At 46.8% G+C, this 18,772-nt stretch overlaps 1 protein-coding gene across 5 annotated transcripts in view; it reads right to left on the bottom strand.

The window, feature by feature from the left end:
* Positions 1 to 18,772, bottom strand: part of TOGARAM1 (TOG array regulator of axonemal microtubules 1) — a 108,819-nt gene that overhangs the window by 21,344 nt on the left and 68,703 nt on the right. For all 5 annotated transcript variants that reach the window (XR_012645868.1, XM_074996138.1, XM_074996142.1 and 2 more), the window contains one exon: positions 9,280 to 9,398. Coding sequence is in view for 4 of the 5 variants with exons in the window: in XM_074996138.1 (XP_074852239.1) it covers positions 9,280 to 9,398 (119 nt within the window). In the remaining variant the exon portion in view is untranslated. The remainder of the gene's footprint in view (positions 1 to 9,279; positions 9,399 to 18,772) is intronic.

The raw sequence follows: 18,772 nt of genomic DNA, 5'->3' as shown, positions 1-18,772 counted from the left end.
GCACTGTATGTGAACAAAAGGCACTACAAATACTTGTTCAGAAGATGCATGTGTATTTGTAGGCAGTAAGTTAATTAGAACACTGTTAATTGAGTAAGTTAATTAGCACTGCAGTGGTCTTCTTGGCTGAGGCCCTGAGGGAGATTCCCAAAGCTAAGCCATTTTTTTAGGTGACAAATATTAAGAACTCTCCCAGACTGAGGAGTCATTGCAAGAGGATTTGGAACACATTGATAACTTACTACAGTTAAGTTTACCAGGACCAGGTGGAATTCACCCAAGAGTTCTGAAACATGAAAATGCAGAACTCCTAAATCTTTCTTCAACTAGCCTTTAATTCAGCTTCTGTGCCAAATGAATGGAGGATAGCTGATGGAACACAATTTTTAAAAAAAGGCTCTAGAGGTGATCCTGGCAATTACAAGTTGGTATGTTTAACTTCAGGACCGGGCAAACTGTTTGAAACTATAGTAAAGAACAGAATTGTCAGACACATATGTGAACACTTTTTGTTGGGGGAAAGAGTTAACATGGTTTCTGTAAAGGGGTATCATGCCTCACCAATCTCCTAGAGTTCTTTGAGGATGTCAATAAGCATGTGGAAAAGGGGGATCCAGCTGATCTAGTTTACTTATATTTCCAGGAAGCTTTTGACAAGTTCCCTCACCAAAGGCTGGTAAGCAAACTAAGCTGTCACCGGATAAAATAGAAGGTCCTCTCATGGATTAATAACTGTTTCAAAAACCTGAAACAAAGGATGGGATAAAAAGACATAACTGGTGTTCTTCAATATATGTTACTCATATCCATTCCACAGCAGATATGTGTGCCCATCAGTAGTGCCTGTAGGAGAACAGCCTTAGCAATCCCTGGAGTGGCACCCTCCATGACATGGTATAAGGGGCAGGGCACACTCCCCTCACCCCCACTCCCTGCTTGCCAGAAACTGATAGCGGAGAAGGAGAGCAGGATATGGAATGGGCATGAGCAACACAGCCTGAAGAACACAAGTTACAAACAGGTAACTCTCCTTCTTCAAGTGCTTCCGTCCATTCCACAATAGGTGACTCCAAGCACTACACTGGGTGGAGGATATGAGTTCAAGGCCATTTACCACAGAACAGCTCTGCCAACACGACATTGTCTCCAGCTTGCCGGGTAATGGCATGATGAGACAACTGTGTAGACTGAAGAGCATGTTGTGGCCCTACAGATTTTGTGGACTGGTACATACACCAAAAAAAACAGCTCATGAGGCTTGAGTCCTAGTCAAGTTAACTCATATGATGGGCGGCAAAGGGACCGGTAACCCTGCCATGAAGCTTCTACGAGCTCCATGCCACTCCCAAGCCTGGATGAAGGAGGAGGATTGGTCAGACGAGTGTTGATGCGCTGACCATCAAACAACAATATGAATGAAATCTGATGCCAGTACAACTAAATTATAAAAGATGCCAGCTCAAACATTGCCCAGATAAACAAGGTCCACGATACCAATCGGGGTTGGGTCGATAAGTTGGCTACCAGAAGAAAATTACAACCATAACATATGCTATCCATTGGAACATGTAACGTACAAACATTGTGGGTGACTGGAAAATTAGAGCTGCTTCAGAAGGAGATGGAGAGATACAGATATACTTGGACTGGCAGATATGAGCTGAACGGCATCAGGAGAGATATGAGGTTGCGAAGTCATTTGGTCAGGAAACTAAAAGCATGAAACGGGAGTTGGATTCATTCTTAGCAAAACAGCTAGAAAAGCATTATTAGGATACAAACCAGCAAGCGAAAGAATGATGGTAGCGAGATTCAAAGCAAAACCATTCAACATCGCAGTCATTCAGGTGTATGTACCCATGTCAGACAGTACAGAGGAAGAGATGGGGCTATTCGGTAAAGACTTGACAAAGACGGTGGAGGAGACACCGAAGAAAGATATGTTGATCATTGGAGATTGGAATGCGAAGGTTGGAACAGATAACGAAGGTTGGGAGAATGTCATGGGAAGGTTTGGATATGGAGAAAGAAACAAATGGGGTGAAAAACTACTAGAGTTTGCTACAGAGCATGAGATGGTGATCTGCAACATGAAATTCCAAAAGACTGTAGGAAGTGGACATGGTGATCGAATGACAGCAAGTCAAAGCACATGATAGATATGATTTTGATAAGAAGATGGATTACATCAGTACAGCAGTGCCAAACTTTCCAAGGAGCGGATGTAGACTCAGACCACAGTCCAGTGATCGCAAACATAGAGATAAGAGAGAGACATGGCGAAGCATGTGAGGAAGAAACAGGGAATGCATATAGAGCAGCACTCAAAGAGAAGATTAAGAATATTGCCACAGAGAAAGACATAGATAAGTGAGTTGCAGGGATAGCCATCGCTATGGAAGAGAGAATTAAGCAGACTGTTCCAGAAGAAGAGAAGATCAATAAAAAGTGGATTACTCCGAAGACACTGAAGTTGGTTCAAAAGAAGAGTGTTGAAGATCAAAAGAGATGTTTCTGATTTGGCGGAACAGCAATCTAGGGTGAAATGCAGTGAGGTAAGGAAAGCAGCCAGAATGGATAAGGAGAAATGGTTAGAGGACCAATTTGAAGATAGAGAGGTATTACAGTGAATGTAAGACCAAGGAGGTGCATAAAACAATTAGCAATATTAATAGGAAATGGCAACCAAAGATGAAAATGAAGAAGTCCTCATGAACAGGGAGAAGATTGTGCAGCGATGGACGACATATTGCACCGACCTACACAAAGCACAATTGGACCCAAGTGTCTCAGAGAGACTGACTGAAGAACTGAAAGAGATATCTCCACTGAGCATCAAGAGCGATATTTTGAAGGAGAAAGTAAAAAAAGCAGTGAAATGACTAAAGAACAACAAGAGCCCTGGAAATGATAAGATCATGGGAGAGATGATTAAATGCAGCGGAGAAAGCATGATTCAGGAAATACACCGACTATGTAATATAGCATGGAAAGAAGGGAAAGTGCATAAGGAACGGACAAGATCTGTGCTAGTGACAATACACAACAAAGGAAGCACATTGGAGTGCAAGAACTACATAATGATTGCCCTCATGAGTCATCTAGGCAAGGTGCTGATGATGATACTAACGGAGAGACTAAGATCGCAGATAGATCATATAGCAGACGAACAAGCAGGGTTCAGAAAAGACAGAAGTACCATACAGCAGATATTGGCACTAAGAGTGATAGCAGAGAAACCTTGACGAAAGAACAAGAACATATACACTTGCTTCGTTGATTTTCAAAAGGCATTGACAGTATAGCTCAGAAAGCTATACTTGACCTGGGCGATGTCATTCAGAGTGGATAGCAGACTGATAGGGTTGTTGGAGGATATCAGTGACAATGCAGAGGCAGCAGTGAGAACAGGCAGGGAGTTGGGAAGTTGGTTTAAAACAAGTAGAGGTATGGGACAAGGAGATCCAATATCGCCAAGTACCATCAACACACACCTGGACAGGGCGACGGACAAGATCAAGGAAGAGATAGACAGGATATTTGTGCATGGGAAAAGAATTAACAACTTGAGGTTCACGGATGATATAGTTTCATTGAGGAAGATGAGGAGAAGCTAGCGAAAATGGTGCAGGTGCTAAATGAAGAAGAGAAGCGGTATGCACTGATTATGAACATCAATAAAACAAAAACAATGGTATTTGGAGATAAGGAAATAGGAGGGAAGATCAGTGTCAATGGTATTGCACTAGAAAATGTAGAGAAGTTCACATATCTGGGGAGCAAGATAACGTATGATCTAGACTGTAAGAAGGAAATAGCAACTAGAATAGCAAAAGCAAGAGCGAGTCTGAAGGCGATGCATAAGATCTGGAAAAGCACAGCGATTAGCCTAGGAACGAAGCTTAGCGTCTTGAAAATGTGTGTATTCAGCAGCATGTTGTATGGATGTGAGACATGGGTGATAACGAAAGATATGAAAAGAAGAATATTGGCATTTGAAAGTATTTGTTATAGTAGTTATAGAAAGATTCTGAGAATAGGATGGATGCAGAAGGTCACCGATGAGGAATTATACAGAAAGATACAGCCGAAAGAGAACCTGCTGCAGAAGGTTATAAAACGGAAGCTACAGCTATTTGCAGAATAAACGATGAACGAAAAATCAAGACCCTGGCATTTGGCATAATGGACAGTTCAAATAGGAGAGGTGGACCCTACAGAGAATGGATAGACGATATAGTAGATTGGTGCGGAGCTAGTCTACAGACACTAAGCCACTCCAAACTGGACAGGGAAAGATGGAAGGAAACAGAGAGAGAGAGGCATCAGATGCCAACAGGCACTGAGCCCATGGTTATTGATGATGATGATAGGGACTGGTGCGAGCTGATAACAGGTCTGGATGCAGGAGGTGATCCAGCTAGAAAGCTGCACAGCAGACACTGTCAGGCCCTACAGTTTGTTGGAAGTACCTAAAAAGAGATGTATTATTTGTGGAAAGACTTGGTGCAAATAGAATGCTAGTGCCCTCTTGATGTCCAGGGCACAGAGCTGCCACTCCTGTGAAAACCTATGAAGCTCATAGCAGAAGACAGTTACGGATATTTCCTGATTAACAAGAAAAGCAGAAATGACTTTTGGTAAAAATGCTGGGCATGGCCGCAGCTGGACCTTGTCTTTGTAATCAAGCATCTATGAGGGTTCTGAGGTCAGGGCTCACCTCCAAAACCCATCTCAGTTAAGTCATTGGCAACCTTTTAGGACAGGTGGGGGACAGAGAAAGAACGAAGAGCCTCTAATGATGGTCCAATAAGATTGGAGAGGACTAGGTGAGGTCCCATTGGGGGACAGGGCCCCAAACCTGGGAATAGAGCCTCTTAAGGCCCCCCCCCCAAGAATCTCACCATGTCACAGGTCATGAAAGGTGGAGATGGAGATAAAGTACTTCCTTTCAGATGAATCTGCCACATCAGAAACAGCCTGCAAGGCTGTTCTGGCTGCTACTGTTCTCTCTTCCAGAAGAGCTTTGAACTCCTTATTGTAATCCTCTAGTAGCGCATCTTCAAACTTGGTCACAGGCTGAGACATGTTACAAGAGAGCTTGGTGGTTAGCCACTGGCAACTGTAACTGTAAACTTGCAGAGGAATAAATCTGTTGACCAAACAGGTCCAGTCAGAGTTTTTGTATCTGGGTGCTGCCCCCAGTTGTGCCTGTCTCTCCTTTTGGTCGATCACCTCCACCACCAGGGATTTTGGAGTGGGGTGGGGGTAGAGGTAGTTGTGATCCTGGGCTGACACAAAGTACTTCCTCTCAGCCCATCTGGAGATGGAGAAGAGGGGGCGGAGGTTCTGCCACAGGACTGTAGTGATCTTTTTGACCCTTTCATGCAAGGACAAGGCTACCCAACCCAGTGCCAGGGAGCTCAACACATTAAAGAGCACGCCAAAGGGCTCCTTGAGTTTCTCTGCCTGGATCCCCAGATTAGCTGCTACCCACTTTAGGAGCTCTTGATGTACCCTGGCATCCTCCTGCAGTACCATGCACAGAGGGCTTGCAATGGCCTCTCGTAGGGAGGTTGAGGTGGACACCCATGTCACCAAGTCCATCGCCTCTTCTTATGAGGCAAGCCATTGGCTTGATGGGGTGCTTTGTCTCAAAGTCAGGTCCTTCTCCAGAACTCATGCTTTGCAGGGGTAACCCGAGATTAAAGGCCATGCAGAGATCCCTGAGGTCAGGTGTGCCAGCTGGGTGGAGTGCGAGAACCCAGACATCAGCCATTGCCCTTGCAGCCATCCCTGCAGGGGTGGCATCACAGAGCATGATGGTGCCAGAGCTTGGCCCAGAGGTAGGATCTCCTGCTTAGTGTTGGCCTCTGAGTCATCTCCTTCAGTAACCGGGAACAGTATGGAGAGGTCTCGCAGTATCTGTGGGAGTTGTAGGCTCAAGGAGGATCTGTTCAACGAGCCAGTCTCGTGCCCATGAAAGACGGCATGGTCCAACAGAGCAGCAACAGGAATCAGTGCCTCCCAGCACTCACATGGTACCAGGATCCAGAGCGGGACCTAGACCAGGAAGGGAAACCTGCAGCACTAAGACCTTCTCAATCATGAGGAGCATCAAGAAGAGGACTGGTATTGGCATGATGATGATGACTAATAATGTTGATGTACTGAGAAGTCCAAGGAGCAGCACTGCGATCTCTGGGTAACTAGGAACCTACCCCACTGTGATCTCTTAGAGACCTGAGAACTCATCCATGGTCTTCGTGGCTCCAATGATTGCCACCCAAAATCCTGTCTCCTGAACCCAGAACTGGGGGAATGTAGAAATGCATGTGACACTCCACTTGAGCTGGGCCATGCTTCCCTGAAGGGGTCAATGAGCTGCCTGACATGTCTGAAATCCTCCCCACATCTTGCCCTTCCTCCTGTGGGATGTCAGGGAGCAACCCCTCGCCAGTGTCGTCACTTCCCCCTTGCAGTTCCCGGCGTGGAAAGAGTGCCGACCTGAAGGGAGGCACCAACATGGTGCCTCACAACAAGGTCATGACACTCAAGGCCAAATCCAACCTGGTCTCTGGTGCTGGGGCAAGCGCCAACTCCATTAGCAGTGTCTTGAGGAGAATGTTGCCAATGTGCCCTGTACCCAAACACTTCAGGCAACTGCTAAGCAGGTCACTAACCAGCATGAGGTGTTTGCATTCTAAACATGGCTTAAAACCTGGGCACCGGGGCATGCACCATTCAGGGCACTAACTAGGTTGACTAACAATAAAAATTAATAATATGGAGAGAACAGTCTACAGCATGGGTGTCCAATCTTTTGGCTTGCCTGGGCCGCATTGAGTGAAGAGGAATGGTCTTGGGCCGCATATAAAACATATAATATAGTTAATGTATACAAATCACATAATAATGTTAAAAGTTTACGATCTTGTGGGGCTGCATTACTAGCTGTCCAGGGCCGCATGCGGCCCGCAGGCTGGACACGCCTGATCTACAGCAAGATAGCTGCCTTTGCAGCAAGAAATAAAGCTGTCTGAAACACAGCAGCTTCAATGCACCACCTCTGGTGGCAAAAAAGAACTGAGGGCAGCAGGCAATGTCCCCTCTCTTTTTTCCAACTTGTGTGCAGAAAAAATTTTATGTGCACTAAGACATGGGGTGATGTGCACCACCAGGAGGAACAAAAACTGCTGGCTGTGGATGCTCTGCTCATCAGCTGGATGACATTGGAGTCTCTTGTGGGTGGCTGCCCACTCAACTTAAAAGGAACACTGGGTTGGGGGGGCAGGCGGGAGTGTACAGCGCCCCCTATACCATTTCATGGAGACCTCATTCTGAGGGTTTCTAGGGATGCTCCCCTATGGGTACTGCTGAGGGAAAAGCTTCATGCACCCGTGCATGAGGGGAGCACACACATCTATTGTGGAATGGACTTGATCAAGCATTCTAAAAAGAATGGTCAGTTTTCAGAATGGAGAGAGATAAGTGGTGTCCCACAGGTCTATTTTGGGATCAATCCTATGCAACTTACTCAAATAATTTGGAAAAAGGGTTAAACAGTGAGGTACAAAATTTGCTGATGGTACAAAACTACTCAAGATTAGTCGAAAGCAGACTGTGGAGAGCTTCAAAAGGATCTCACAAACTATGTGATTAGGCAACAATATGGTAGATGAAATTCAATATTGATAAATGCAAAGTAATGCATATTGGAAAACATAATCCCATCTATAAGTATAAAATGATGGGACCAAATTAGTGTTTACAACTCAAGAGAGAGCTTGGAGTTGTTTTGGATAGTTCTCTGAAAGCCACATACTCAAGCTGTGTCTAGACTGTGGGGACCTCTCGGCAAAAGATATGCAAATTGTGCACCACAATTTGCATATCTTTTGCCGACAGTTCTGTCAAGAGAGGCTTTTTCCAACAATTGGCCCATCCACAGGGGGCCAAATGTTGGAAAACCCCCCTCTGTTGAGACATCCCTTCTTTCTCGTGGAATGAGGTGTATAGGGATGTTGACAGAATGCTCCCCAACAGCAGATCCCTTCCAAGAGATCTGCAATCTGGACATGTGCTCTATTGACAAAACCTCTGTCAACAGAAGCCTACAGTCTAAACATAGCCTCAATGTCCTACAGCAGCCTTAAAAGCAAACAGAATGATGGGAATCATTAAGAAGTGGATAGAGAATAAGATAAGAGTACCTTACTGCCAATATATAAATCCATGTTACGCCCACATTTTGAATACTGTGTGCAGATGTGGTCATCTAATCTCATAAAAGATATCATAGCCTTGAAAAAGTTCAGAAAAAGCCAAAAAAGAGATTAGGGGTATGGAACAGCTGCCATATGAGAAGACAGTGAGAAGCCCTTTGGCACCTTACAGACTAACAGATATTTTGGAGCACTGGAGTATTGCATCTGATAAAGCAGGTCTTTGCCCACGAACGCTTTTGCTCCAAAATATGTTAGTCTATAAGGTGCCACAGGACTTAATGTTTTTGCAGACACAGACTAACATGGCTACCCCTCTGAGACATATGAGAAGAGATTAATAAGTGAGAATTTTTATCTTGGAAAAGAGAGAACTAAAGTGACATATGATAGAGGTCTATAAAATCATGACTAGTGTGGAAAAAGTGAATAAAGAAGAGTTATTGACTCTTCCCTTAACACAAGAACCACAGATCACCAAAAGAAAAAAAATTAAATTAACAGGGAGCAGTCTTGAAACAAATAAAAGGAAATACTTCTACACATAACGCATAGCCAACCTGTGGAATTCCTTGCCGGAGAATGTTGTGAAGGCCAAGACTACAAGAGAGTTCAAAAAGAGCTAGATAAATTCATGGTCAGGCAGGGATGGCTTCCCTAGCCTCTGTTTGACAGCAGCTGGGAATGGGTGACAAGAGATGGATCACTTGACGATTACCTGTTCTGTTCATTCCTCTGGGGAACCTGGCATTTGGTCACTGTCAGAAGACAGAATACTGAGCTAGATGGACCTTTTGTCTGATCCAGTATGTCCATTATGTTCTTAGCACCTAACTGCACAAAGCAATAGGTGAGTTATTAGTAAGTAGTGACTGCCTTATTAAAAGTATTCACTTGAGCCATCAAGTTCTACCGACTTTTTTTTTTAGAAGTTCCATTCAAGTCTGACAAATATTGTTATGAATGTTTCCACAGTCTCTCCCAGTGGTACTGCAAAGAATATGCCCTGGAGATTAATTACTAATCAATATACAAATTAGCAAAACAATACTACCTTTCAGTGATATTGAGAGCATCTCTCGAAGTTGATGATGACCTTGAATGTCCAATGCTACCAGTATGAGAACGTCTTCCTTTGGCTGAGGGTGTGTCTAATGGTATCTCTCCTAGGCCCTGCAAATATATAAAAATAAGTAACAGTGTCTCAGGTAGCATGCTGTGGTGTCAGAAGTGTTTTATTAGCAAGCCTAATGGTTGTGCCAACTGCAGTAGCAATTACAGATTAGATTCACTGTGTCTCTTTTCATATATGCAATCTAATTGCAAAGCAATTGTATTACAAAGCAGGAACACTTTACATTACACAGTAAAATGACAGTTTGATCTTAGTATTAACATTACTCACCACTGTTAAGATGCAAAACGGTAAGTGCACTATTTCTTTTATTAAGTTCATATGAACAGGAAAGATACTTAAAAACACTGTTATTTCAGCTCTTCATTTCCTTTTTTAAGTTACTCCCTCCTCCTCCTCAAGCCTTCCTGATTTATATGCCAAAGCAACATCCATTGGTCATAGTCAAAATTACCCAAAAATCTAAACCCCATTGACTTCCACTGCTTGATCCATGTCCACGTTTAAGACTTCAAAGGAAAAAGTCACAGTAGACTATTCCCATGTTCAATTTTTAAAAGTGATTAGACAAATTGTCATCTTCACATTTAGAAGCTCCTACTGATTCTGCAATTATAAACTTAAATGTCTGAGTGGGCAAATACCTAAAATAAGGAGTTGTTTCTACCCCATTAAATATTTTAGTTACAACTTTCAACACCAACAGTCAGATTTCAATTTTTTTATTTTGGGGAGCTTCTAACTAATTGGTTTTCTGAGGCACTTTTAAATGAATCCATTTGTCTTAAGAACCGTAATTTTAAAAATATTACCTCTTATATTCTGTGAAACCCTGTTGAAATAGCAAGTATACTCATGTCTGCTTGCTGAGAGAGATGGACTAGTGTTGACTAAAAATAGGCTTCTCAATCCTGAGCTTAAAGTGCTCAGTGATTTAGTTTGTTCTCTCAGCGTATACCCACGCTGGCAAAACCTGGATGTGCCATTCACCACTGCTGCAGCTGCAACTCCTCCAACTTTGACAAAGGTGAAAACTGTAGTGCATACATGATTTAGGAGATTTCATTCACTGTCATCTAATCTTGCTTCATAGTTCTAAAATAAGGCCTTACACCAAAACGCCATCTCTTGAAATTTTTCCTGTGCTCCTCACAGGAAATTATTCATTTGCTTTATATGTAACTTCACTTTTCAAGCCATCACACAAGGTGCAGGACATTGGGCAGTCACAGGAACAGAAAACAAATCCCTTAAAAGCAGCAGCCTATCAGTGGCTGCATTCCTCAAGGTGCATCAGTAAGAACAAATATTTTAATAACAAATTTAAAAAGATTTAACAACTATATATTTCTCTAGCTAAAAATTCATCAGTGAATATTAAAGTGCCCAATTTAATATGGAGATTTGAATCTCAGAGCTGGAAGTGACCTTGGGAGGTCTTTGAGGCCAGTCCCCTGCCTTCTTGGCAGGGCCAAGCACCATCTCCCCCTCCTTCATTTGCCCCAGAATCCTAAATGGCCCCCTCAAGGACTGAACTCACAACCCTGGGTTTAGCAAGCCAATGTTCAACCCACTGAGCTATCCCTTCCCACTGGACAAGGCAGTGGTGGTATTTGAACCCACACATCCAAGGATATAGGCGTTGAAAGCCAGTACTTCAGCCCACTCAGCCACACTACCCACATAAAGATTAGATGAGGATGAGATTTGAACCCATGCATGCAGAGCACAATGGATTAGTAGTCTATTGCCTTCACCACTCAGCCCCCTCATCTCATCTGAGTTAAGCACCATGAAGACAAAGGTAAGCCCCTAAACGCTGATCATCAGATATGTGAAACACATCATCTCTCTAGGAATTAGCCTGTTATGCAAGTTGACCGATATTTTGTGAAAACTCTGGGCAGCAGTAATTCTGTACATGATAAAGGGGTTCAGGATGTTGGATGATGCACAATGATAGCTCTTGGCCCCACAGATTTGGTCTACACTATGGACAGTCTCTAGGTAATAAAAAAAAAACAGCTACATGAGCCGAAACTTTCTTATCTGAAACCTGGGCTAAATTAAATGGAGGCTGCTAACAAGAGATTTCAACTGCCTGTTTGCTGACGGGATTTGTTCAGAAGTTGTGGACCAGATTAAGAAACCTGGAGTTTGTCTACACTGCAGTTGAAAGCCAGTGGCTTGTCCATGCCCACTGACTCAGGCTCACAGGGATCAGGATGAGGGGGTATTTAACCACGGTGTAGGCATTCAGGGTTGGGCAAATATCCTGCAAAATGAGAGGGTCCAAAATCCCGGGCTTCAGCTGAAGGCTAAATGTCCACCCTTCAATAAAACAATACTTAGCCCAAGCCCTGCAAGCCTCAGTCAGTTACGGGTACTTAACTGAAGTGTAGCTTCAGCCTGATGTCCTTTTTGATCAAGTGATTCCCAAGTGTCCATTCTGGTTGTGCAATCTTTGCAACCTAGACTCTTCCCTATTCCAGTGTGCCCTCTACAAAGCAATAACCTCCTTCCTAACCACAAGGCACTATTATTGTAATGCCATTTTAGCAGCTCCTCTTTTTTTGTTCCTGGTGCTGCAGAGGCAGCAACTCAGCTGCTCAGGTTTAAGCAACATGAGCATTATGCCAAGTCTGCATTCTTTACACTGACAGTCGTCAAAGTAGCTGATGATCATAGTTTTAAAGGTTATCCTAATTCTCATCCAGCCCATCATTTAAGGATACCATCACTGTTTTAAGCCAGCAATCATGCCTGAGCTGCAACATATGTTCTGAGACTTGCACCAACCACAATCTAACTCAATCCATCTCTTTCTTATTTGTGAAAAAACATGTCAAAAATACTTCTATCCAAGATGTACCCTATTGGTCATTATTTTATTTATTCTTTTATAGCTGTACTTGCTCTTTAAATTTAAAGATTATTTTAAATGTGATTTGTGTATTTTAGCTGACACGTTGTACAGAACAGTCTTACTAAAAGTGGCATTAAATAATGATGAATGTATTATTTCACTGTTTTGAGAGGGGCTCTCCTGGGGAAGGAGGGGGCAAACTACAGCACCTTTGGGTAAGTGGCTCTCTGGAGTGTGTGGGTGCCTGGGTTTGGGGGGTTCTGGGCCTGGGTTTGTCTGTTTATTTGGAGTGCTGAGCTCTCTCTGTGTGTGTGTGTGAGAGAGAGAGAGAGAGAGGCCATGTGCTCAGGCTGCGCACCGATTGGCTGCGCAGTCATCAGAGGGAGGGGCTCTCAGGTAGGCCAGAGCTCTAAAGCCCTGCTGGCAAGTGATCAGGGAGCTTGCGGGGGCGGGGGTTGCTAAAAGGAGGGAGTTTTGAGGGGAAGCTTAAAGGGAGCTAAGGGACCCACTGCAGCATGAGGAGGGGCGGGGGGGCAAGATCAAGGGATGTCAGTGGTGGGCAAGTGGTTTGGGGGCATCTGGTACGGCGGTGAGGATGGCAGCACCCACAGAGGCTGCATGCGGCGCGCTGGCTCAGATTGCATGGCTTCCAAGCCCAGTCCTGCGCTCCCTGTATGTATGCACCGCACCAGATCTGTGGGGCTCCGGGGACAGCTGTAGCCAGATGAAGATTTAGTAGCTTTGGGTGGGGCTCAGGGTGCAGCTGAGCAGCGAACAGGGGGCAGCAGCTAACAGGGAAGGGAGTTTGCCTCTGGGCAAAGCGTCCTAGAGGAGCTTGGGTGAGTGTGGGATTTGGGGGGCTGTGTGGTGAGCTGGTGGGTGAATGTCTGTCTGGGCAGCTACGTTACTTTGCAGAGAAGGGCAGTTTGATCAGCTGCCTGTGTGCCTGAGTTTGTGTGGTGCAGAGAGGAGCAGTTTGCAAGGTGTGAACTGGGAGAGTTTCCTGCCAGGTGAGCCTTCAAGGGCTGATTAGCCTGGAGGCAAGGCTTTGAGCCAGGCCTAACCAGCTAGCAGCTCTCCCTATAAGAAGGGAGCTCTCAGTGAACACTGTGAGCAGCGAACAGGGGGCAGCAGCTAACAGGGAAGGGAGTTTGTCTCTGGGAGTTCGCCGAGGGAGGAGCCCCGTGTCTGTTGTCCTGTTCAGGTATGGTGTTCCACCTGTGCCCTGCAAGGCAGCACTATCAGGAAAAGGAGTCTCTGAAGAGAAGAGCCTGAAGAGCGCTGGTGGAAGGTGGACCTGGGGGCACTGAGAGCAGCTGGAGGGAGAGGGGCCAGTGCAGTGAGGAGGGCGGACATGGGAGCAGATGGGGTAGTGGGTTGGGGAGGGTCCTATGGTGATGGTAGCTGGGGGGGGGGGCGAAAGGTGGGGAGGAGGGTCCCGGGGATATGAGGTCATTGCTCCACAGGGAGCTATGGTGACTTGTGGTGACAGGGAGGTATGAAGTAGTGGGATCCTCAACCACATTCTCCACACCCCACTGCCTTGTGGGTTATCCTGGGAAGGAGCAAGGCGAAGGGAGTAAACCCTGACAGAAAATCCGGAGTGGAGTCCGAAGGCGGTTCGGTGTCAACTTCTGGCACTGTCCCAGCAACTCCTGCAGCTGAGCTGGTACCAGATGTGGAGGTTATCCTCTCCTTTGGACTATATCAGCAAAGCCGAGAGGGGGACACTGGTGTGTGGGCAGCCCAGAGTCTCCATAATAAGTGCCCAGGCTCGCGCCTGGAGAGGTACTCCGGCATCGCTGAACAGCGTTGCGTCAACACGGGAGGCAACAGATACCGGTTATAAGCTCTTGCTCGATTGGCATAGAGAACGAGCGCCAGGGGTTGCCTTCAATGGTGGGAGAGATCCTCGCATCTCACTGGACAGTCACCGCCCGCCTCAAGCTGGGCAGCCCCCAGCCAATAGGATACTGTCCCGCCACAGTTCACCTGCCTCGCTGGGTACGTGAGGCTTAAGGTTCCTGAACCTGACAAGTGACTGAAATTTGGGCACCAGGCAAACCAATAAGAAAATCAACGAGAAATGAGAAACATCAACAATTTAAGCTTGCTTGCTGGAATGTGCGGACCACGCTGACCGGCTTGACTGAAGATCTTCAGGCCATCAGTGACACCTGAAAGACCGCTGTCATCAACGAGGAACTGAAGAGGCTCGGAGTTGATATCGCTGCACTGCAAGAAACGCGACTCGCAGATTTGGGATCTCTAAAGGAAAAGGACTACACCTTTTTCTGGCAGGGTAAAGCCCAAGAAGAACCCAGAGAGCATGGTGTTGGCTTTGCTGTCAGAAACACCCTTCTACAAATGGTGGAATTAGTCATGGGCGGATCAGAAAGACTTCTTCGGATCATGCTTCAAACTTGCGCCGGTCCCGTCCACCTGATCAGCGCTTATGCTCCAACCCTGTACGCCACACCAGAAGTAAAAGACAAGTTCTACAACGTGCTTAGTGCTGCTGTAGCGCAAATACCTGCTCGAGAACAACTATACATCTTGGGTGACTTCAATGCAAGAGCTGGAGCTGATTGGGCCTCATGGCCTTCCTGCTTAGGACACTTGGGTGTGGGAAAAATGAATGACAATGGGCAGCATCTCCTTGAACTGTGCACGTACCACAATCTGTGCATCACAAACACATTCTTCCAAATGAAGCCCCAGCACAGAGTGTCGTGGAGACCCCCACGCTCGAAGCACTGGCATCAACTAGACGTGGTCATCACCAGGCGTAACAACCTCAAAAATGTCCTTCTGACACGCAGCTATCATAGCGCTGACTGTAATACAGATCACTCGCTAGTTTGCTCCAAGCTCAAGCTGAGACCCAAAAAGCTGTACCTCTCTAAACCTGCTGGAAGGCCCCGCATTGATGCCAGAAAGACAGCAAACTTGGAGAAAGCTGAAAAGTTCAGAGAGACCGTCCAGGAAAATCTGCGCAGCGGCCCTGGGGGTGCCGATGTGACATCCAAATGGCAACATTTGAGGGATACAGTTTACAACACGGCCTTGTCGGTGTTTGGAAGAAGAGCTAGAAACACGAACGACTGGTTCGAAGCTAACTCCGATGAGATGATTCCAGTCATTGAAAAGAAGCGTGCTGCACTCCTGGGGTACAAATGCTCACCGAGCCAGAGTACCCAGCAAGCGCTTAGAGCGGCCAGAAGAACAGTACAGCAGACAGCCAGGCACTGTGCCAACAACCACTGGCTCCAGCTATGCAGCAGCATCCAGACCAGTGCTGACTATGGTAATCTCAGAGGAATATACGAGGGTATGAGGAAGGCATTAGGAACCACCCAGAACAAGATGGCACCTCTGAAATCCAAATCTGGTGAAGTCATTGCTGACAAAGCCAAACAGATGGAGCGCTGGGTTGAGCACTACTCCGAGCTGTACTCACACGAGAACGTTGTGGTTGATGCAGCCCTTGATGCCGTCGAGCTCCTACCAGTAACGGATGAACTGGATCAGGAACCGACTGTGGATGAACTGAAGAGAGCCATCGACAGCATTGCAGCAGGAAAGGCCCCTGGCCAGGATGGTATACCACCAGAGGTAATCAAGTGTGCCGCAGACACGCTCCTGGAACCCCTACATGAGCTACTGTGCCTGTGCTGGAAAGAGGGAGAGGTTCCACAGGATATGAGCGATGCTAACATTGTAACGTTGTATAAGAACAAAGGAGACAGAAGCGACTGCAACAACTACCGTGGAATCTCCCTCCTAAGCATCACTGGTAAACTGTTCGCTCACGTCATCCTTGGCAGACTCCCGAAGATTGCTGAGAGGGTGTACCCCGAATCGCAGTGTGGATTCCGCGCAGAGAGGTCTACCGCTGACATGGTCTTCTCTCTAAGGCAGCTGCAGGAGAAATGCAGGGAGCAGAGGAAGCCACTCCACATAGCCTTCATTGACCTGACCAAAGCCTTTGACTTGGTCAGCAGGGATGGTCTGTGCAAACTGCTCCACAAGATAGGCTGTCCACGGTTACTCAAGATGATCCAGTCATTCCACGAAGACATGAGAGGAACCATCCAATATGACGGTACTTTATTGGATGCTTTCAGAATGAGGAGCGGCGTCAAACAAGGATGCGTGCTTGCCCCGACATTGTTCGGGATCTTCTTCGCACTCCTCCTGAAGCATGCCTTTGGATCTTCAACAGAGGGCATCTTGCTGCACACAAGATCCGATGGGAAACTGTTTAACCTTGCACGGCTGAAAGCTAAGTCTAAGGTGAGGGAAGTCCTCATCAGAGACATGCTGTTCGCAGACAATGCTGCTGTAGTGTCTCACACAGAAGACCAGCTTCAAAAACTGCTGGATCCTTTCTCCAAAGCGTGCAAGGACTTTGGGCTTACCATCAGCCTAAAGAAGACGAACGTACTCGGTCAGGATGTTGCTGAATCCCCAATCAATCAACATTGACAACTATACGTTAGAGGTCGTCCACGAGTTCGTTTACCTCGGGTCCACCATCACTGACACCCTGTCGTTGGACACTGAGCTAAATAGGAGGATCGGAAAAGCGGCCACAACTCTGTCCAGACTCAGCAAGAGAGTGTGGAATAACATCAAGTTGTACACTCACACCAAAATGCAAGTCTACAGAGCCTGCATCCTCAGCACCCTCCTTTATGGCAGCGAGACTTGGACCCTGTATGCCCGCCAGGAAAAGAGGCTGAACGTCTTCCACTTGTGCTGCCTCAGGCACATCCTTGGAATATCGTGGAAGGACAGAGTGACCAACACCGCCGTCCTCGAGCAAGCTGGAATCCCAACCCTGCACACCCTCCTCAGGCAGCGGCGGCTCCGCTGGCTTGGCCACGTCCACAGGATGAATGATGGAAGGATTCCAAAAGACATCCTGTATGGTGAGCTAGCCTCTGGCTAAAGACCTCCCGGACGCCCCCAGTTGCGCTACAAAGATGTCTGCAAGAGAGACCTCAGAGAGGTAGACATCGAGCTGGACAACTGGGAAGAACTAGCAGACGACCGCGGCAGATGGAGGCAGGGGTTACACAAGGGCCTTCAGAAGGGCAAGATGATACCCAGGCTGAGGGGAATATTCAGTGTGAAAGGTGCCCGCTGGTGGAATCTCTCAGGCGGCAGGTGGGGGAGCTACAGGAGGTGGTGGCCAGGTTGAGGAGGATCCGAGTCCATGAGCAGTTCCTGGATAGTATTCAGGTGGAGACTGCGGAGGTAACTGTCTCAGTGCACAGGACGGCTGATAAACCACTGGAGGAGGTGGACCAGGGTGGACACTGGCAGCTAGTTACTTCTCGCAGCAGGCTGTGTCCCACCCCTGCTCAGAACCCTCCCACCGTGGTACTGGAAAACCGGTATGCTGTACTCAATACAGGAGACCAAGAATTACCCCGTACAGACGAAGAGAAGCCTCGTACCCCCAAGGCTGGGAAGTCGACTGCCACCCCTGCAAGAAGGAAACGTAGAGTAGTGGTGGTTGGAGACTCTCTTCTGAGAGGGACGGAGGTGCCCATCTGTCGCCCTGACATTTCATCTCGGGAGGTGTGCTGCCTGCCGGGGGCCCGTATCCGAGACGTTACGCAGGCATTGTCAAGGATTATCCGGCCCTCTGACTACTATCCCATGCTTCTCATCCATGTGGGCACTAATGATACTGCGAGGTGTGACACTGAGCAGGTCAAGAGTGACTTCATGGCTCTGGGGGCACGGGTCAGGGAGTTTGGGGTGCAGGTGGTATTCTCTTCAATCCTGCCTGTCAGAGGTAGGGGCCCAGGCAGAGACAGGCGTATCCTAGAGGTGAATGCTTGGTTGCGTAGATGGTGTTGCCAGGAAGGCTTTGGTTTCTTCGACCATGGGATCCTTTTCTGGGAAGGACTGCTAGGCAGACATGGCATTCACCTTTCGAGGAGGGGGAAGACAATATTCGGACACAGGCTGGCTAACCTAGTGAGGAGGGCTTTAAACTAGGTTCAATGGGGCAGGGGAGCCAAGCCTGCAGGTAAGTGGACAGCATGAATACATGGGAGATGAATTTGAAATGGGAGGGAGTATGGGCTACACTGGGAGAGTAAAAAGAGGGCCAGGGCAAAACTGGGAGGCAAGACCAAATCAATGTCTGAGATGCCTATATACAAATGCAAGAAGTATGGGAAATAAGCAAGAAGAATTGGAAGTACTAATAAATGGATACAACTATGATATCGTTGGCATCACAGAAACTTGGTGGGATAATACTCATGATTGGAATGTTGGTATTGAAGGGTACAGCCTGCTTAGGAAGGACAGACAGGGAAAGAAGGGAGGAGGTGTTGCCTTGTATATTAAAGATGTAAACACTTGGACAGAGGTGGAGATGGACGTAGGAGATGGACGTGTTGAAACTCTCTGGGTTAGACTCAGAGGAGTAAAAAACAAGGATGAGGTCCTACTTGGAGTCTACTACAGGCCCCCTAGCCAGGTGGAAGAGGTGGATGAGGCTTTCTTTAAACAGCTAACAAA

The sequence above is a fragment of the Carettochelys insculpta genome, chromosome 6 (genome assembly GCF_033958435.1).
Source record: "Carettochelys insculpta isolate YL-2023 chromosome 6, ASM3395843v1, whole genome shotgun sequence".
In the NCBI taxonomy this organism is placed as follows: domain Eukaryota; kingdom Metazoa; phylum Chordata; order Testudines; family Carettochelyidae; genus Carettochelys; species Carettochelys insculpta.
The sequence above is the reverse complement of the archived record's forward strand: the minus strand, read 5'-3'. Positions and strand labels throughout refer to the sequence as shown.